Raw genomic sequence first — 15,037 nt, forward strand, 5'->3', positions numbered from 1 at the left:
TGGCCAGATAAACCGTACACTTTTTTTATGCTCGCTTTGATCTCCTCAACAAAGAGTCAGCTGTCAAGTCCTACCCTCCTCCAGAGGACAGGTAACTGTCAGTCTCCTCAGCGGATGGGAGAAAATGGCATTCAGCCCCATTCTGATGAAGTGCTTTGAGAAACTGGTTCTCCAGCACATAAAAAAAAACTACCCCAGCCAACCTGGACCCTCACCAGTTTGCATACAGATCCAGCACATCCACAGAGGATGCTGCTCTCCACTCAGCCCTCACACATCTGGAAAATTACAACAACTACATCAGAATGTGGTTTGTTGATTTCAGCTCAGCATTCAACTCAATTTCCCACTTAAAAGATTAGCACTCTGGACTTTAGTACCTCACTCAATTCACGCAACTGGTTATTAGACTTCCTCACAAGCAGACCCCAGGCAGTTCGGATTGGCAGCCACCGCTCCTCCACTCTAGTGTTGAACACCGGAGCCCCCCAGGGCTGTGCGCTCAGCCCCCTCCTGTTCACCCTTTGCAGTTTGCTGGTGACACTATCGTCATTGGCCACATTACAAACAACAATGAGACTTATAACTGAAATGAACAACCTTGCAGAGTGGTGCTCGGAGAACAATCTACTGCTCAGAAAAACCAAGGAGCTGATTGCTAATTTTTTTAAAGGAGGCAAAGACATATACCCCTGTCAACATGAATGCAGAGGAGGTGGAGCAAGTGAACATTTTTAAGTTCCTGGGAATCTGCATCACAAACAACCTAACATGTTTATCACACATCTTCATCCTAGTGAAAAAAGCTCAAAGGATATTGAAATACAATTCCCACCCCAGCCAGAGCCAGTTTACTCTGCTGCCGTCTGGCAAGAGATAAAGAAGTATTAGTTGTCCCACCAAACTTCAGAGCAGCTTCTTTACTTTTTTCAGGCTATGAGACTCATTAATTAATCCTCCTCCGTCCACATACAAAAAATATAGCAAAATGGGACAACAAACTGCATTTCACTGTGCAGCCCTGTTGTACGATGACAATAAAGGAACCTTGTAACCTTGTGTTGACCATAATAGAGCTACGCTCAGACCAAATCCCTCTTTTAATCCCAATAATAATTGATGGCGTTCTTTCATAACCCCCATCCTTGGGGCAGGGAAGCAAAGTTACCTGCTTTACCCAGTTTGTGCTTTGGCATGTTATGTGGAACGCATGACCCCGTTCAGACATACTGATCAGCTGTTTGTGTGCTTCGCGTATGGTGTGGCCAGTAAATCCCTATCAAAGAAACTCTTGGCAGGATGGCTTTGTGAGTGTATCTCCCAAGCCTACAGGCAGGCGGGAAGAGACCATCCAACTGTAGTCCACACAAACTTAAGCACATCATGGACAGTGTCAGGGGCCTTATTCGGTGTGGTCGACACCCTGTCCTTTAAAACGGTTCTACGACTTGGACATGTCAGGGTCCGGGGTCTGTGTGTCGGTTGTGTGAGATCTGCACTCTACTGTGGGCACTTTTCTAGTTAATTGCCTAATACATGCATACATCTTTTTTTATTTGGATTGATTGAAGCCTACTTTAGAATGTAATTATGTACATGACAACTACTTAAAAAGCTTGTATGCTTCTGTATATTGCACAATAAGGTTCCAACTGGGAAGCAACTTCACTGAAATAATTACTATTACAGGTTTGATAATTCAAGTAAACAATGCTCCTATCAACATCATTTAAACGTTTCTGATACACTAGCATGCTGGTCACATGTTTTCACTGGATAAATAAAAAACAAGTCAAATTTGGCTCGGATAAAAACTAACTATATAGTTGGATTCAAATTTCCATAATGAAACCTTTGCTGCGGTTCTCACCGAGGGATTGCATCCAGTTAACTTCTGCACTCACAGCTGCTGCATGAAGCAGGGCCGCAGCTCTCATCACTTTTATGCTGCGATGAGAAAGTAGTGATTGAGGGCTTGCCTGCATTTGATATCTCCTTGTTTACGTGAGGATACTTCACATGTATGGCTTGATGCATTTTGTATTTGGAATACCCTCTAAAGAATTTTCTTTAAAAGATAAAACTCTGATAACTGGCAATATTTTTCCCTTTATTACGTGTTGTGTTCAAGAACTCAAAACCTTAAGACCTTCCTTCCTCTGTATTTATACAAACAACCCTTCAATAAGAGTGGGAGCATGTAAGACAGTATTATTAGTACATTTATACTGAAGATTGTGTCACCTGGTTTTTCAATGCACAAGATATTTAATGCATCAAAAGCTCCAAAGTGCAACTGTAATCTGAATAAGACAATTAAAAGAATAGAAGACGAGATGATATTTGCTCCATTTAACTTTAACACATTTACACATACTCGCAGGCAAAGCACCAAGTTGCACACTGGAGAGAGCAGCATGTTGTCAAGTGGGCACAAAAATAACCTTGATAAACACTTCTTTCAGCAGTTAACTAGCTCTCCTGCTACTTTGTGTGCGGGGTTGGGTTGGAGGGTGTGAGTTTTACACATACATGTCTTTGAAAGTGTTAAAACATGCATGAGCTACTAACATCTACATATCCACTTTACATGTTCATCCTCCATCCCTCCTTACCCCTTCTCTCTCTCTCTCTCGCTCATGCAAAGCCCTGGCATAATGCGACTGGTTTTGTTGCAGCTCCAAGGGCTGCGCTAGTTTGCTATCTCTGCTCTGAACTGTATACCATCTCTTCCACCCTGGCTTAAATAATTCATCTCAGTGTTGCAGATTACGCTTGTTTTGATACCAATATCAAGGCAAGCTTTGTACGTTGGGTTGCTCAACTACCGAGCCGTACACCGATGCCCCAAGGGTGCTTTGTACTCCGCTTCAGCCCACAGTTGAATGCTGGAGGAGAAAGAAAACGGTTGGATTTAATGGTAAAATAGTCAGAAATAGTGGAGACATATGACAGATGTAGCATGAAAGTGACAGACAACGGTGGATGGAAGACAGAAATTGGATGTTATTTTTGTTCCTGTCTGTGTGCTTTAAGAAATGTCATCTGTTTGTGTATGTTGGCCTGCATGCTGGTAAAAAGTGGCTAAATTGTCGCTATCCAAAGAGAGAGAGAGAGACAGATGTTCATGTTCACGTTGACAGAATAAGAACAAACTCATGTTTATGATTGCCTTTCTCCTCCTTCTCTCTCTCTCACTCTTTCTTATCTTTTCTTATTTCAGACACGGCATATGTTCGCGTTTTTATCAGTGACGTGAACGACAACAAGCCAGCGTTTGCACAGGCGTCTTATGAAGTTGATGTGGATGAGGACGCTGACGTAGGCTTCGCCATTCTCACTGTCAGTGCCAATGATGGGGACGAAGGTGGGTAGCATGGATAAAGGAATATGTACGTATATGTGAGTGTGTGTGTGATTCTTGGAATGGCTCGATGTACGTAGATACAGAAAGGAAAGTGTGGGAGTGATGGTGGGGCTGGTACTTCAAGTGTTTCTCTTTTCCCTCACTAAAGAAAAACATTTTAACTTTTCACTTAACTGCTTTTGTTTGACCCCTTTTTACTCTGAGGGCAAAAAAGGTTTACACCACAAAACATGTCATGAAGTCATGACAACTGGAGCAATATGTGAGTTTGAATCATCTACTTAAGAAGAACCAATTCAATACAACCTCTTGCTGTAAGGCAAAGAAAGAATCTCTCAATGTGGACTTTCAACATGTGAGGCTTTTGTTTTCACTTCTTTGGTTAAACATTTCTTACCGTTGAGATGTTGCTCACTGCAGCTAGTGCAGGTCCTTGGGATCTTCTGTCACGGCTGGTGTTTTTCATTTCCCAACTGTGTTTAGCTCACGTTTGAGGATGCGGTGCTCAGTTTAGTCAACCGCTTCAGTGATTCCATTCACTTCAAGTTGATTGTGGCACACGCTTCCACTTGGCTGCACTTCATGGAAAACGATGGTATCATGAACTATAATCTTGAGGCCAATCCTCTCTTTCTTACTTTAAGGGTGCATATGCTATTTCTAAGGTCTAAGGTTTTTCTGAATAGAGCTAGGAATAACACACAGTGGCTTTCAATATAGTGTGTCCCTGAAACCCACAGGTGGTGATTTGAGTGGGTGTCACGATTTCAATTCTAAATCTAAAACTTCAAAGATGACACAACTTAGGTTACCTTTAGCCTGCAGCGGCACTTTTCGTAGCCACTAGGAGGAGATGGAGGATAGATGACAGAGATACAACATTGACAGGTGATTGGATGACCCATCTGTCAATCAAACTCCTACCGTGGTCAGTTGGGAGAAGAGCAAAAACATATTTTTTTCATTGAAAAAAGTCTTCAGTGGCATCGTTTGCTTTTCTTTCAATGAAGAAACAGTCTCCAGTTTTGATATAACTGATGATATTGCAGCATCCACGCTAACTTCTTTCGGCGCCGCCCTTGTCGACAAACGGTTGCCTCTCTGTGGCGTCGCGCACACCTAAGCCACGCCCCTAGCTAAACGTGGCTCCTCACAGGACGCTGATTGTCCGTGCTTGCTGGACATGAACGCATTACTTGAAGATTTTTATCTGAAGTGTAATCCTGCCATTCTTGCGCGATCAAGTGACATTGAGAGATTCCAGCTGTTCTGCAAGGTGATGAAGACTGGTGAGGGAACATTTTGCCTTCCTCATGAATTATGTACACAATGAACACGTCATTGAGAGAGTTCATAGATTAGAGACAGCAGCAACCAATGGAACTGTGTTTGTTGCTGATGTTTACAATCCTCCTAATGGAAATTCTGACAATGCAGTTTTTGTTTAATTTTGTTTTGTCATGTTTTCTGTAAAGTTTGTGTTGCATTATGACAATACATGATCCTTGAATATAGATCAACAACACAAGCTGTGACTAGGGCTTGCGTAACAGAGAGGTGACTGCAACAGGCTTTAAGATACAACTGAATGAGAGTCAAACGAAAATGTTTCCATGTCATCAGAGCAGAGAAGAATTAGAAAAGTAGGGCTGATACCTCTTGATTTATCCATCAAAACAGAGTTAACTGGATAAAGCTAGTTGCCTTCTGAGTTGTTGGCAAACAATTTGCCCACTTACACCTCAGCCAACACAGACCAACATTAACATTTATTTAGAGTCGTGTTTCTGTCCACATGATGAATGTGAGTCCAATATTCACTCTCCTTCTGTCTCCACCTACCCCTAATATGTTGGGTTGTTTTCAGCAGGTACTTGATAATTTTGTCTGCCATTCGTTGCTAGACAGCTGGTGTAGAGTGGGTTCAATCAGGCGCTTAGCAGAAAATGGCTTTGGGCTTTCCTGAGTGGTGAGACTGAAAATACAGCAGCCTTAAAGGCACCCTGTGGAGCTGTCTTGAAAACAATCAGTTTCAATTTATAATCAGTGTTACTCACCAAAACACACTGAGTGTATCATTGAGGTCTAACAAACATGTTAAATGCATGTCCTTCCTCTTAAAAACCTTTATAAAGCCATTTTCTTAAATATTTTAAATCCAGCATTGTTTACATCCATGTTTACTAGTTGGCAGTCTTCTTCTCCTCCTCATTTGTTGCTGCAATGCTGTATTTGTTAGTTGTTGTCTTTCTACCTGTGTCTGCTTACGATTGATTTTTGTCAGTGATTGTTGTAGCCAGACGCTCCCTTGCTCACTTAACGATGAAAGCCCTGAGAGGCAAGTGAGGAAAAAAAAAACAGTTCTGGCGATCCATTTTCTAAGTCTGATCCAAATTGTTTTTCTCTTCTGTGTTTAAGACCTCAAGGTGCTCTGTACAACATTCCAAGCATTAATGTAGCAGCAAACAACTATTTGCATGTAAAGCTATTGTGTAGTAATGATGGTGGTTACTGCCATCTTTGTCACAGAAGCGTAGCATCCACCTTCCAGTTAGTTCCATCAGCACTGTTGCCATTGTTTGCTCCATTCGTGCTGTTAGCACCATTGGCCGCTAGCTGCGGTCTCAGCTAACGCCATGTTGAGAGCTGTGTAGAGGCAATGCTTCAATCATACATCTGCTCTGAATTCCTCAGATCTTGTTTTGGAACAGGTGAAAAAAGGTTTTGCGAAGATTATCTTTCTAAGATGCTTATTTTATTTATTTTTTATTCCGGAAACCAGTGGGGTAAAACATTTTGGCAGGTAAAAGTATTTTTGCGTTTTTGTTAATACTCATTTCCGCCCCAAGAGGCTGAAGTTGCACCACTAGCCAAAGTTCTGAATGGGACTAAAAGCATTCATGTTTTCCCCAACGGCAGATTAGTACGGAATAAAATACATTTCTATCCAAAAGAAACCACATTACAGTAATGGTACATCATTTGCTGACAAGCATTAGAATGCATGGAGAAATTAAAACTCTCATGGATAAAAAAGTAATATTGAGAACATGGGTTAGTGGCAGGCTTTTTAACCTCTTGTGGAAATGAGTATTACAATGACAAACACATCCTGACAAAAACGAAATCACCTCCCAAAACTTTTTATTTCTTAAAGATGATTATAAAAGTAATTTTCAAAAAGCATAATGGCAAAACTTTTTTTTCCTCCACCTATTTCACGGAACTTAGTTTTTTTTGAAGAACATTTTTCTCACTTTTTCTTCAGTCATAAACACAGGAGAGAAAACAATTCGGATCAGACTGGGAAAATGGATCTATGTTTTTCATTCTCCCTTTCCTCCCAGGGCTTCAATACTTTTTTACGTCTTTAAAATAAATATAAATATTGAATACTAAAGCACATCCAAGTTTCTGATGTGAAGTAGGCCACAATTCAAGTGATGATTCATCAGCAGATGATTCTGTGAAAAAAATATATTGCTGCAAATGCATCGGATTTAATTTGCATCAGGCATTCCAGCTAAGGGAAAACAGAAGTGTGAGTGTGAAGCGTGAAAGAAAACGTTTCAACTATAATTTGCTTGGGCTCATTATAAACAGCATGGACTCATTGCTCATGTTGAAAATTGGATTAAAGGGTCCAAGCTGGGATTGAACTTGCATCTTTGTGATTGTGAAGTGTTTAGTTTCTACCATTCTGGCACTTTAGTCAGTGAGCTGCATCAACTAACTTCAATAACTGCACCTTAAGCTCAGGCTGAGTTGCTACACATACCTACTGCTCACTATCAGACACAACTTTATACGTTTAAGTTGGATCAGATGGTAGAAATCTGGGGCTCAGTATGTACCTGTTATGGTTCACCTGTGAAAACTCTATTTCTCCCCACTGTGAAGCAATACACTTGTGTAAAACAAAAGAGAGGAATTGAAAGTCAGTGTTGGATTGAAAATGGTACCTCCACTTTGAGCTGTCATCATCATTCAAACCAATTGAATTTCACCTGGTAAGAGCCTGGGAATGGTGTCCACGTATTTACTGTTTAGCAAAAACTCCTATCGAATTCTGTCAGCTTGAGTATCGTGTTGGAAAGCCAGAGACGGTCAATATTGGGACTCATAAAGGTCTCATTACCTTTCATTTTCTGTCCAGAATTTGTCAAAATGACCCTCAGAGAAATAATCTTTAAATTTCAACTCGCATAACTCTACCACTGATTGACCTCCAGCTCATGGGACTTTTTACAAATGCTTCTGTGTCTCCGGCCATAGCTTGTGTCCATTGTGAAGGGGATCAATTTGTCTTGGAAATACAGAAGCAGGAAAGGAGGAGGAGCGAGAGAGAGAGAGAGAAGGATGCATTGTGTATGTGAGGATGAAGAGAGGAGACAGAGGTGTAACTCTCATATTATCTAGAGTTTTTCATAGTAGAGTGCGGAGGCCTACTGTGCACCTGTGATGAATAACCCTCAACAGCTGCACACACGACATGACAGACGCCTGTTTGCTTTCTTTGTTGTGCGAGTGTGAGAAACCTGCTGGAGTCCAGGAAAGGGTTATTACCACCAACTGTGCGAGATGCAGCAAGCACCAACGTGTGTATGTTTAATTTTTCTATTTGTGTTGTGCGTACAGAGGATTAAATTGGGGGAGGATGAGATTTGAAGGAGACTTTTCCTGCTGCCAGCAATGAGGACAATGTTTACATATCGCACAGCTGATATAGCCAACATATATGATATATTAATTAATTGCCTATTACCAGTCAATGTATAAACCACTATGTAGAAGCAGGATTTTAAGTTGTTGAACGTTTGGATATTTTCAAATGTTAAAGCTGAAGCCCCAGCTCATATTGACTCTAGTGAACCCAGAGATTAGCAATACCTGCATTGGAATTACAATATGTAATCATGTCAGTGAATCATCTCCATAGATTATCATAGATCTCTAAGAATTGTGCTTCTATCATAGGCGCCAGAATAAGGAATACTCCACTGAAAATATTTAGCTCAGCTCCTTTATGCTTGAAAGGTGGCTTCCGTCTTCACAGAGGACAACGGCCGTCAATCTAGACTCACCTTGATGGAGACAATGGTTTTGTCCAATAGATGTCCACCCCTGTCATGTGCCAGCATGTTCCATTGAACAGCTGTTAAAGGGTTTGCTTAATCCGTCCTTGCTATACATGCATTACTTAGCCTTCATCGTTTTACGTGATGAAATGTTATAAAAGATGTGCAGTAAACCTCTGGGCCGGTCCTTTAGGAGGCACTGCTCTAAAGGCCAGTTTGAAATTGATTGCATGTTTGCGTTGTCATAGCTGATCAGCACAAGATTGTAAATCAGTAAAAATAAGCCTTGCATTGCTTATGTTGGCTGTAAACAGGCTGTTTCTTGCGCCCTGCTATACTGTACATGTAAATGCCATTACGCAACAAAACATTTATTCCAGGTCAGCATAGCAACAGTCAGCCCGAAGACATAATTCAAATGAATGCACTGTTGAAATCAGTTGTTTTATGTAATTAAAGACAATCTAAAGTAAATGTTGTTTATAATACTGCATATATTGGTATTAGTGCATGCAGCCAAGTTATTTCTGATTTGCAGGTAAAACATTTGTTTATTCTCAATTTAGGTGGACATGGTTATTTTTGTAATATTTGTATCACAGAGAAACGTTTAAATATTTATAACCTAAAATTAAATGATCCATATTTGAAAGAAACATAGAAAGTCTTTGTGGTAAACAAACACTCACTAATTGAAAGAATGGGTACAGACGGTTCCACTGGAGTCCATTCTTTGATAGGTAGACATCACTCAAGTATGCAAGTCACCTCTGGGCAATTTCTTTGAAAACCATTAAAAATCACATTTACAGTAATATTCCTTATAAGTAAATTCTCTATTTTATTTTTCTTCTCATAATGACCCAAAACATAGGTCCACACTTGGCCGGAGTAATGTGATTGTCCACTGTTGGTAATGTAGGAATGTACATATGTGTGTGTGTCTTTCCCTCCCTGCTCTCTTGTCTGTATAATCCAGCTTCAGTAAAGCACAGCACCACGGGAGATGAAAAGAGTTTTGAAATTGGTACAACTGGGAATAAACATGAATTGTTTTGTTTATTTTAACAGTTGTATTTCCCCTTGCGCTGTCTCTTTCGTCCATTGGGTCTCAGCAGTTTTCTGAATACTTAAGAGATTGAGAAAACTAGGGGTAAAAAACAGGGATGTGATTGCATATATCCCCAATTGTCTCATTTAAAATGCCAACAGACCGCCGGTACAAAACGATCTGGATTAGTGCATTCTCCTCTCTCCTTCCTTGACTTTCATCTTGTTAATAAACTGCGGATCTCATCTCGTCTTCAGAGGTTTCTCCTTTTTCCCTTTCATATTACCATCAGGGGTGGTAGATGCACTGATGATTGAGATGCAGACCTTCGCTTTACCAGTAATTGCATAATTGCATTGAGGGGGGAAATTTTGTTGATCAGCATAATACAGTGGACTAGTAAAGTTGCTTTGCACAGCTTTAAAAAAAGAAGAACATTATTAAGCGAGTTGTGGGGAGAGATGAGGGGAGGGGGAACTTCAAGGCAATATGATTTTAAATTGCTTGGAAGAATGGATTATTTATAATCCAATGAAAAATTGCTACTTACTGTTACGTTTAAGTATTCTTCTAGTTTGACCGACCTTTGGGAGATAATCTGATTAGATTCTAAATTTGCATACCATGTGTCATGCTTACCAGCCTCTTCATCACGGATCCAGGCCTGTATCTTTTGCAGGGAGCCATATACATGGTACTTATGTGAATCTCTGAATACCATGTACCAATGTAAGAACCATCAAGTTGAATCCTATTGCATTGTTCTCCCAAAGAGTCAACTACTGCATTGGCACTTGTACAGGCAATGAAAGACGCTAGATCTTAATCACTTGTAACATAATAGGAGTTCTAATCTTCTTCAATTCTAAATACTGCTCGGTGTTGTATACTTAACAACTATACGGTGATGGAACTATGCAAAATGAAGCTTGTGCACACATCCGCAAAATGTTTGCATGCTTCAGCACTCAGGACCTCGCAGGTACCCACTGTGAATGCCTTTGGTGATTTTCTGCTCTTTAAGCACATCCACAATTAAATGCACCATGTTCTACCAAGGGCCACTTCTGACATAGGATGTTAATACATATTAATAATTACAATACTGATATTAGCAATCATATGGCTTGAACCTTTCCAGTGTCAAAAAGGAAAAGCACCACTGAATATGTGCTGTATTTATTTTGTTTTTTATTAAGGGGACACTGGTAATGCATTATTGCCAATGTAGAGTTTTTCTCTGTTATTTTCTTTTCCACCTAGAAAATATGTGAACTTTTGATTCAGTACTCTTCTCAAGTCTCGAAACACAATTTAAATGTCATTCTTAACAGCTGTTTGTTTGATGGCTAAAAAGGCAGAATTACGTTACGTTTGAATGATGATTCATTTTTAGAATGTCCAGACACAACCTTTTAAGTATTTTACTATACATTTAAGCCCACATTACCCAACATAATGTTATCAAATCGCAATGTACTTATAATAATTCATAAGGATTTTAATACTCCTATTTTGCTATGAAAGTAAAGTAAATGATTCAAAGTATTTTATATATTGGATTTAATTGCTTTAAAAAAATCTTTGGGTGATGCCAGTCATTCTAATCAGACATTTTCTTAAATTGTGAAATTATTGTTTTCTGAATAATAATAATAATAATAATAGCCCCCTTTTAATATTGATTTAAAGGGAGATACATTCCTTTACATCGCCTCACAGCAGGAGGGGCTCAGGTTTGATTTCCGGGCTGGACGTGTGGAGTTTGCATATTTTCCCCATGTCAGCGTGGGTTCCCTCCGGGTTCTCCGGCTTCCTCCCACAGTTCAAAGACATGTAGCTCAGGTTGTTGATGACTCTAAATTGCCCGTAGGTGTGAATGTGAGCGTACATGGCTGTCTGTCTCCATGTGGTTGTCTGTCCAGGGTGTACCCTGCCTTCGCCCAATGTCAGCTATTTATTTTCATGAAGATGCAATTCTAATGCAACAGGTTCACCATTGTGAGGGCCAATGCTGCTTGTTGTTTGAAGATTCAAAACAATCCGATCCCACCAAACACTCAATATCTGATTCCACCAGCTAAATGCTATCTATCTCTCTCCCTTAACTGATGAGGGAGAGAGATTTGTGGATTGGCACAGACAGCAATGGGCTAGATGGGGACTTCCAATCCACCAAAGCCCTTTCATGATACAAATACAACAGATAAGCTCCTGGCCTATTTCTTTCCACCCGACAAGTGTATACAAATCATATTCTGCTTGTCAGTAACTAAAGTTATTTACGTATATGTCATTCATCATTTAACCATCATCTTCTCCGGTTCTGCAGGTGGAAACGCTAAACTGCGCTACCAGATCACATCAGGGAACACGGGAGGGGTGTTTGATGTGGAACCAGAGGTCGGCACTATCTTTATCGCCCAGCCTCTCGACTACGAACAGAACAAAAGGTAGGAACACACCCCAGGGAGGAATCCTTTGAGACACAAATGAAGTAAATGCTTGTCAAATGATTTTCACTCAAATACAGTATATGGTTGTATTCTCCCTCCTGTATTACTCGTTTATTTCTTTGTCTGTCACTATATATGCTATTGCTTTAAACTGAACTTTCTATACAATTACACCTCAGTATTTTAATTGTTCAAGAACTTTTCTAGCAAGTATTTCTTTGTGAAAACCCATGACAACGCGTAAACTTTTGCCCAGGTACAAGCTTCATGTCCTGGCTTCAGATGGGAAGTGGGAGGATTACACAACAGTGTCGGTGAACGTGGTTAACAAGAATGACGAGGCTCCGGTGTTTACCGTTAACGAGTACTACGGCAGCGTAACGGAGGAGCTGGATGGCTCTCCGGTGTTTGTGTTACAGGTACAGTCCAATCCTTATTCCGCTGTACGATAGAGCCTGTGAGAGTTTTTGCAATCACCTGATTACTTAGCACGATATGTCTGTGGTATCACAAGCAATTGACCAGTCACTTAAGCATTCATCTAACCTGTCTCGTTTGTCAAAGAGAATGTAAGCGATAGCAGCCAGTTTTACGCTAGAAGGGAAGAAGATTATCAGTTTTCCTTATTCTTGTAAAACTAGGCTGAACTAGTTATACACCGCATTACAAGCTTTCAGAACAATATCATGCATGTATTGCCAGTCTCGAGCTAAAAAATAAGAAGCTGCTTTCGTCGACTTCTGTCTGAAATCAAGGGCGCATTGTTTAAAATAGTCCAAAAAATGTTGCGTGTCAAATCTTCATGTTCTGGAAATGGGAAGTTTGACAGGCATAGCAACGGTAACAAAGAGGAACGGGGCTTTACAGGAGATCAGTTGCACACCCAACTTAAGACCTACACACTCCTAGAATAGCCAACAGCTTGGTGAGTTTAATTATGTTCTTGGCAATATTGTATGACGTGTCTGTCTTATACGAAGGCATTGAGCCGATGGCCTGCATACATCGCTGCCTATTTTTGATTTTGAATGAAGTGTTTTTTACGACACGTTGCAGCCCATTGGTGTCTAGACGGGTTGTTAGCCAACCCTTCTGAGTTAACCACCTCTCTATCGCATGAGTAAAATACACAATTTTTTAACCCCTTTAGAGTGATTCATAGCCCAGTGCTCCCTTCTCTCTCTTAAGAGCATATGTCTTACTCTTTTAAAAGAACACAAGTTAATTTTGGCTCTACATCACTCCGCAATTACCGCGCTAAATTGAAACATCTTTGGCCTGCCCAGGGTGTAATTGCTGCCGATGTGTTGAGAATGAGTGAGAAGGAGCAGACAGGAGAAGAGAGGCAGGAGAGGTGGGGGTCGGGGATGAGGAGGATGGATCTCTGCCAGGTTTGCCCATCAGAGAGTTCATACCTGCACATAGCAGTTGTGAAGTGCCTCCAGTCAAGATATCAAGTCAGCAGCATTTCAATAATTAAATAGTGTAAAAAAAAAACATGATTACACTCTCATCACCCTCTCTGTCTCACTATGCCTTTTGATGTCGTAGGTGACGGCGTCTGACCCGGATAAGGACGCTGACCAGGAGGCCCTGCGTTACTCCCTCCACGGCCAGGGTGCAGAGAGTGAATTCATAATTGATGAGGTCACAGGCAAGATCTACGCCCAGCGGACCCTGGACCGCGAGGAGCGGGCCGTGTGGCGTTTCGTCGTCTTGGCCACGGACGAGGGCGGCGAAGGTCTGACGGGCTTCACCGACATCATCATCAATGTGTGGGACATCAATGACAATGCGCCCGTCTTCACCTGTGCCCCCAGCTGCCACGGAGACGTGGCCGAGAACTCGGTAGTAGGGACGTCTGTGATGGAGATGACAGCCACCGACCTGGACGACTCGGCTGTGGGGCAGAACGCCGTGCTCTCATACAGAATTATGGGCAGTTTAGACGCCACTAACATCGAGGTGGGAGGAGTGCCTACCTTTTCGGAAATGTTCACTATCAACCCCACCACAGGGACCATCACTGTGGCCATGGGCGGTCTGGACAGGGAGCAGGTCGAGTCCTACCTCCTGGTTGTGGAGGCCAGAGACGGGGGAGGGATGACAGGAACTGGAACTGCTACCATACTAATTAAGGATGTGAACGATCATGCTCCAAGATTCACTGACCACTCCTGCCTGGCAAGGATCTCTGAGAATGCAGAGCCCAATGCAGAGGTAGGTTGGAAGGAGCTTTAATGAGGCACCATTTTTATTATTTATTTAAAAAAGCTATTAGAAACGTGTTCTCTCTGCAAATGTAAACATAGCATTTGTTGGTGATTGATGGTATACTTTATCATCCAATATATGACAAAAAGACAATACACAACAGTGTCATACAAAAAAAACATCAAAGGAAGTACAAGTCAGCAGTCTGTCTTAAATGGTTGCCCTCAGACCCTCAGTATTGATTTCATATGTCAGCTGTTGCCATTGTATCTAAGAAATCACATATGCTACATTCAAAATCAGCAATAAAACACCCTCAAACATCCAAACTGAAGTATTCCACTGAGAAGTGCAGCACTTGTAAATAGGAAGCTTTCCCACGTTTAAATATCATGTTTTCCAAAAGAAAGTGTGTGGACCAGGTGAGCCACCGCGGGGCTTCAAGAGAACGTTCCACATCAGCTGCAGCCATCTTGGTTGTCAACTTTATGGTCTTTATCTCAAACACGCCCCCGTATTAGATAGATGGTTGGGGTTGGCCCGGCAGATCAAGTTGTTGTAGACCTGTCCAAAGCGCAGAGGGACCACCGCATCAGTCAGAGCAAACGAGAGCTTGCAGATTTGTCGTGTTCCCAGAGATAGCTGTGGTATTGAACCAAAAATCGTGATCGGCGAGCCACAGTGATTCAACTGACGGGTCACCATCATTCAGTCGAGTATCCAGTTTTTATAATACATCCATGGTCAAACTGCTCAGCTCTCTTCACTCCAGCAATTCAACAACTCAACAATTACAAGGACGTTTCACTGGGGAAATTCAGTTAAGGGTTTCTCTCTGCAGTGCTGACCTGTAACAGAGATGTTATGGCAG

The 15,037-nt window shown here is 41.3% G+C and overlaps 1 protein-coding gene across 1 annotated transcript in view; it reads left to right on the forward strand.

Moving 5' to 3' along the window:
• The window catches only part of LOC116382790 (neural-cadherin), a 297,924-nt gene that overhangs the window by 152,879 nt on the left and 130,008 nt on the right, over positions 1–15,037 (forward strand). The window contains exons 16-19 of the mRNA XM_031846106.1: positions 3,224–3,367; positions 11,829–11,949; positions 12,209–12,371; positions 13,504–14,172. Of these exons, the coding sequence (XP_031701966.1) occupies positions 3,224–3,367; positions 11,829–11,949; positions 12,209–12,371; positions 13,504–14,172 (1,097 nt within the window). The remainder of the gene's footprint in view (positions 1–3,223; positions 3,368–11,828; positions 11,950–12,208; positions 12,372–13,503; positions 14,173–15,037) is intronic.

This window comes from Anarrhichthys ocellatus, unplaced genomic scaffold (assembly GCF_004355925.1).
Source record: "Anarrhichthys ocellatus isolate YVR2014 unplaced genomic scaffold, GSC_Weel_1.0 scaffold6, whole genome shotgun sequence".
NCBI classification, from domain to species: domain Eukaryota; kingdom Metazoa; phylum Chordata; class Actinopteri; order Perciformes; family Anarhichadidae; genus Anarrhichthys; species Anarrhichthys ocellatus.